This window comes from Balaenoptera physalus, assembly GCF_965194825.1.
Source record: "Balaenoptera physalus genome assembly, chromosome: 8".
In the NCBI taxonomy this organism is placed as follows: domain Eukaryota; kingdom Metazoa; phylum Chordata; class Mammalia; order Artiodactyla; family Balaenopteridae; genus Balaenoptera; species Balaenoptera physalus.
In genome coordinates, this window is record NC_138887.1 from 74,674,135 (window position 1) to 74,680,431 (window position 6,297).

At 48.0% G+C, this 6,297-nt stretch overlaps 1 protein-coding gene across 1 annotated transcript; it reads right to left on the reverse strand.

Annotated features, from left to right (window-relative positions):
• Positions 1–28: 28 nt before the first annotated feature.
• Positions 29–3,669, reverse strand: HOXA2 (homeobox A2). Its single transcript, XM_082471998.1, has 2 exons — positions 2,109–3,669; positions 29–1,432 (listed from the first exon to the last, which is right to left on the reverse strand). The coding sequence occupies exons 1-2, from the start codon at positions 2,596–2,598 to the stop codon at positions 693–695; spliced, it is 1,230 nt and encodes a 409-aa protein (XP_082328124.1). The 5' UTR covers positions 2,599–3,669; the 3' UTR covers positions 29–692.
• Positions 3,670–6,297: the final 2,628 nt, after the last annotated feature.

The following is a 6,297-nucleotide window of genomic DNA, read 5'->3' on the forward strand; positions in this document are numbered from 1 at the left end:
GCCCAACTCTGAGGCTGCCCAATCCTGTTTCTATTACCAATTTAAATCTATGGCTTGAACCTCTACATTGAAAAACCTAATCCATTCCCTTAAAAAACAAAAAACCACACTTCTCAGAAACCCTAACCATTTTCTGGCTTTCTTTTTTTGTTGCTGTCTATTGAAGACTTTGAACATGCCCATTTAATAAATATATTAAAATTGAAAAAGAAAATGGATTGTGACCAGAATTTTATTTACCAAGTTAGACTAAAAGAGGAAAAAGAAACTGTTATGAGCCTTGAGAAAGAGGGGGAGGAAAAAAATAAGAAAGCTACTTATAGCAAAGGAGAATTTATTCTACCAAAAATACGCATGACAATGCATCCTAATGTAATACAAAAATAAAAAGAAAGTGAAGATACAATTATATGATCACTTTCTTGCAGGCCTCATATATTGCTTTCAGGAAATCACATAGAGGGTTGTTGGATTAGATTTTAAACAACTAAAACTCCAAAATAATCTGAAAAAGATGGCTCTGTAACTGGGTTAAGGGAATCACTAAACAGAAAAATCTTCAACATTTAAACGAGGGAGAGGATAAGTCAAGAAGAAAATAAAATAAAAATTAACTCTCAGAATAAAGGAAGGCAAAACCACCCGGTCAAAGGGGTTTTTGTTTTGTGATGCTTTGTTTTGCTTTAATGTTTTTAGTAATTCAGATGCTGCAAGTCGATTGTGGTGAGTGTGTCTGTAAAAAAGTCAAAGCTGTCAGCTGAAATATCTACAGGACTGTCGAGGGAACCCGGCAAACTGGGCGAGACTGCATCTGAAAGCTGCAGGCAGGAATCTGTGGAAAAAACGTTAAAGTCCTGCAAAGAGGGGACCTCGAGGGCTTCGGGACTGTCATTGTTTAGGCCAGAGCCACAGTTCTGGCCCATTGTTGACAAGCAGTTAGGAACAGTGGGTGACTGGTGCTGAAAATGTTTCAGATTTTTTTCATTGCTGGTTAAAGGCGAAACTGGGAAACTTTGGGAGTCACCATTGTGTCCATTGGGAGCCTGCTGCTGAGAGAGGGCATTTTGCTGAAAAGTGTAACCTTCCCTCTCCAGAAGGGCCCCGGAGACGCTGAGGGCTTGCTCAAAGAGCGACTTCTCTTCCTCGTCCTCCTCCACTTTCTCAGAGTCTTCGAGGCTTTTAAATTTTCCTTCGCTGTTTTGGTTCTCCTTGCACTGGGTCTGCCTCTTGTGCTTCATCCTCCGGTTCTGAAACCACACTTTCACTTGTCTCTCAGTCAAATCCAGCAGCGCTGCAATTTCCACCCTTCGGGGTCTGCAAAGGTACTTGTTGAAATGAAATTCTTTTTCCAGCTCTAAAAGCTGCGTGTTGGTGTAAGCAGTTCTCAGGCGCCGGGAGCCCCCGCCGCTGCCATCGGCGATTTCCAGGGATTCTGCGGAAAGGGAAACCAACAAGAGACACACGCACAGTTGGAGGTGCAGGGGTCCGAGCGGGGTTATTCCACTGGAGAATAAATATAGCAGAAAAGATCAACTGCAACAAAATGGCCGCCCCTGGATGCAGTAAAGCTATTGTGCTGCCTTTCCTGGGAGCCCAGCCCGGGGAGACCCCATCTCTTCCACCTCCATCAAATTCTTGCCTGTAGCTCCCCCCAACCTCTCCATCCGGGAGCAAACTTTATATTAGCCACACCACAATTTATAATTAATGCATCAGCTGCTTAGCTGAGCAAGAGCGATCTATCACTCTTCATTACTGTCAAAAAGCCAAACTCTAGGACAACTAGACAAGAGGAGGTCAGTTCCAACTCAAATAAATCATCCCACATTACACAAGTTAGGGAAAGTTCCCCCACCCCCTTCTTAAAATATATATATATATATATATATATATATATATATATATATATATAAAATCATTGCGGAACGCAGGATCCCTTTTCTCAACATCAAACCCACTCCTGAGCCCACAGGGGAAGGGAAAGCAGCCAAGCATCTCTCTCTCCCCCTTCTCTCCCAGCCCACGCTCCCCTCCCCCCATAACCGCTCTCGGGGCAGCCCAGAAGGGGAAGAGGGTCCGGGGACCTGGGGCCAAGTCTTTGGACTGACCTTTGTGGCTGAGGCAGGCAGGGCCGGTGGCGGCAGCGGCCGAGGCGGGCGGCAGCGCGGTTTTCTTGGCCGCCTTCTTCTCCTTCATCCAGGGGTACTCGGGCGGCTGCAGGGCGCCGGCGGGCACTGGGCTGCCGCGGCTGCCCGCGGGGCTCGGCTTGGGGCGGCCGCCAGCGCCGTGGCGAGGGTGACTGCCCGGGTTCAGGCTGGGAATGGTCTGCTCAAAAGGAGGAGGAATCAGTGTCGAGTGTGAAAGCGTCGAGGTCTTGATTGATGAACTTTGAAATGTATCAGCGACAGGGGGAAAAGATGTCAGGCACTCAGCGAGCGACGGCTGGCTATTGATAAAACCAATCTCTCGCTCAAATTCGTAATTCATGGCCTTCTCCTTGGAGCCCCCTCGGAGAAAAAGTTCCCTCTTCTGGAGGGGCTTTGGGGGGGCAAGGCCCAGGAAAAAGGCGAGCGCGGAGGGAAAAAAAAAATCTATCATAGAAGATCGCTGCTGGGGTGTTTTTTTTCTAATTCACTGATTACAGCCGTATGGGGACCGCGCTACTATTAAACTATTGAATTCATGGAGACAAGGTTGAAATTGGACCGAATTGGCTGTCACATGATTGCTTCTGCCCAATGACAATTTGGGCTTTAATCAAAAGAAGCCACTGTCTGTTTGATTGATCCAAAAAAGTCGGGAAGGAACGCCTCATTGGGGGCCAGCGAGGCTTTATTTACACTTTTTTCAGGGCAAAAATACCTATATGTGGGTGTGGGTTAGGGATGCCTGGGAGTGCGTGGGGGCGAGGGTGCCTGCCTGCCTCCTGATCAGCACGGATCTGGTGTGTGCGCCTGGGAGTGTGTGTGGGAGTGTGTGAGTGCGTGCGAGTGGTGAGCCCTGCAGCCGGTCCCGGCGGCGGCTGCCCTCTGCCTCCCCCGCACACTCCGCGCATTGTTTGGGACTGTCGGGAAGACGCCTCGCACCTCACAAATCATTTAAGCACCTCAGTCTGACGCCTGCAGTCATTAACAAAGTAATCCATTAATCTTAAAGTTTTGACACCCGAGGGCCCCGCATCCCAACCACATAAGTTCTGCTGAGGCAGGAGGAAGAAGCAGAGGGAGAGGGGAGATGAGACAGAGAGAGGAAGGGCGGGGGCGGTGGGGGGGGGACAGAAAGAGAGAGAAGGATTCTTTTGGGGGGTTCCTCCCTTTTATTTCCCTTTTCCTCCTCCGCCTTATCTAAAACCAGTTCCTGGATCTCAGAACTGGTCTGTCTCTGTTTTCCTTCCCGTCTGTCTGTCTTTCCCTCTTTTCCTCTTTTTTTTCCCTCTTCTCCCCTCTCCTCCGCCCTGTCTCTCCTCTGTCCACCTCTCCTCCCCCCACTTCCCTCAGGCCCTCGCCCCCCTCCCAAAGCCCAGCTCGGAGTCCGCGCCCACGGACCCTGGACCCCGGCCCATTGTTAGCCGGCTTTTCCACGACAACTATGCATCTGGCTCCAGCGGGAAGCGGAAAACGGGAGGCGGCTCTCCAGGCTTCCCGACCCTCCTGCGCCATCAACTTCTCAGGAGTGGCTCGAGAAAGATAGATGCATGTGCCAAGCGAGACAACAACCCCAGATCCATGTGTCCAAATCCCTGTAGCCAGGGCGGCGGCCAGCCAAAGAAATGCCGCCCCGAGCAGGCGCGTGCGGCTCCTGGCATTCTGGGTTTCATACCCGTAGGGCTCGGGTGCGGTAAGTATTTCTGATTTCCAGGAAGTCTGGTGGAAGTTAGCAGCACGGAAGGAGAAGGCGCTTGCTTGTTCTCTCTTTTTTTCTTTTTCTTTTCCTCCCTTTCTTCTCATCCTTGTCGCTCTGGTGGGGGCTTCTTGGTTCAGATGCAGTGAGTGGTCCCTGGCAGCCCGAATTGTCTCCTGCACTGTCCCACTTCTTGGCCACCAGAGATGTTTGCACTCGGGTTCTGTTGTGAGAAACAGCACCGCGGGTGACAGAGGGCGACCCAAGGAGGAATTATAAAGGTTCTGTTTCTCTCTTCACTTTCTTTTTTCCAACTTGGAGACTTGAGACTGAGCGAATCTTGGACTGTGCTGGAGGGTTCAAAAGATAACACCTTTAGATACCAAACAATAACTTTGAAAAAATCCACCAAGCCAGAAAAAGGGAAGGAGGCTGAGAGAGAAATCTGAAGGTATCTCTTTCCCCCCAAACCCTGAGGATGATGATTCGCTTTTGCTTCCTTTGAAATGGACCAAGTGATCAGACTCCCCCTGGCCGGCAGGCATCGGTGGCAGGAAAATAAATCATTCTGATGGCCAGGGAGAGAGAGATTGTCGGAGGAGAAAAATCTACGTAGAAAACAAGAAAGGCTGACCAAGCCACAAGGATAGGACTCCATCTCTGAGGCTGGCATCAAAGGGGGCTTGGGTTGGAAATTAGATATAAAGTGGACTTCGTCATTGACTAGCCCAGAGCATTGCCTTACAGATAGAGATGCTATTTTGGAAAATGTGGGGTTTTTTCAGTTTTCTTGCTTTTATTCCAAACAAAGCTCTGAAGGAAGTCTGAGTGCGATCAATCTTGCTCACCAAAAGCCTTGACAGCTTCTGGCCCTTAAGAACACATTTCAGCTTCGAGCTCTTTCCAAGATCAAATGTGGCCGAGCAAAGAGGAGAGCAGGAAACGCAAGTAAACAAGGAAAACTAGTCTTTTTAAAGAATTTTTTTTTTTTTTTTTGGCAGCAGAAAGAGTTATAAGGCTGCTTTTAGGAAAGGTGCTTTGTGGACCCTGGGATGGTGGTTTTTGGCATTTGCTTTTACCAGAAAATATTGAGGGGTTAAGGGGAGGGGGAGCGTGGAGAGGAAGCAGTGCTGCCCCCGTATCGTTGAGGCTTTGTCAGGGGCTGCGTGGGTGAGAGCTTTCTGCTCGCCTCAGCGGCCTTAATTCAAATACCATCTGGAAGAAAACCCTTTCTTTCGGACCATTCAACACTGAAATCTTCCCCAAACCTATTAGTTTAACTCAGGAGATATTTTAATAAGGATTTCTTTTTAATATCTAGGAAGCTGGGGTTGAGATTGATATTTTTTTCTTTGATAGTCAAAATGAATGTCTTGACTGGCAAGATATGGGAAATCATATCGGAATCTCCTTTTTAAAATCTCTGCCCTGAGGGAAGAAGGACCCCTCCAAATCAGTTCTCCCTCAGCTAAAGAGTAGATTTTAGAGATTTTAGAAACGGATTCAAACAGTGGGATTCCTGAAAGATTTTCCTCTCTGGATGGGTAGCTTTCTCTCTCTCTCTCTCTCTCCCCCCACCTCCGCCACTGTTCTGTATTCTCCCAGGTAATTTTACACACTTCTCTAAAATTATTACTTAAAAGAAGACCCCCTTGTCTCAGCCTACTGTGTTCAGATCTGAACAACCAAAAGGGTGGAAGCTCCAGTCCTCACAAAGACTGGTTTTCCAGCCTCTGCATTTCTGAGGTGTGCCATATGTCAGCAGGGAGGTTGGTGGGGGGGGGTGGTAGGGAGCAAATCTACTTCTTCCACGGCCCAAACTCTTTAAAAAGAAAAAAATACATAGCAGGAGCCCCAGGACAGATTTGGGGGAAGCACCTCTAGCAGTGAGAGAAACACCCAGATCTCTACAGCCGCCTGGCTTTGCATCTGCCCAGTCTTTTTCTTTTCTTTTCTTTTCTTTTTAAACTTCAGGAGTTTCTCTAAAAGCAGCTCCTTCAGGCCCAGTAGGTACCCCCAAAATGGCTCCACTGCTTGTTTTTAAAGCTCATCTTCAGGAGCTTCTCAGGGGAAAGATAGAGGCCATGATGATGTATATTTTGGATTGCAAACAAAATGGCGACATTTCCCATCTCTGCCTCTGAAAGATACAATCCAGGGAGATAGGGGATTTATTTCTCACATCAGATGCTCCTGACCCCCAGACACAGGTGGTTCCTCACTTCCAGCTTTGAGAGGGGGGCTGCTGATGGGGATGTAGTTCTGAGGTTTGCACTTTCGGATTTTGGTTTCTTCTCCGAGCAATTCTTTAATCTGAAGATGAAAATATTTCCCTTTCCTGTGCCTGCCTTTGCCTCTGCCAGCCAGTCAGTAGGCAGCTCTATCTTAAATCCAGCAGTAGAAATGTAATGTTTAGCTCCTGTAGCATCAAATAAAAGAAGTACTTGTAAAACTGCA

What these genes read in the sequence shown, in the direction of transcription:
- HOXA2 (XM_082471998.1), bottom strand. Translation starts at nt 2,598, where the DNA reads ATGATAGATTTTTTTTTTCCCTCCGCGCTCGCCTTTTTCCTGGGCCTT. An exon ending in TGCCTGCCTCAGCCACAAAG is followed by an intron (nt 1,433 to 2,108) that starts GTCAGTCCAAAG and finishes CCCTTTCCGCAG; the next exon opens with AATCCCTGGAAATCGCCGAT.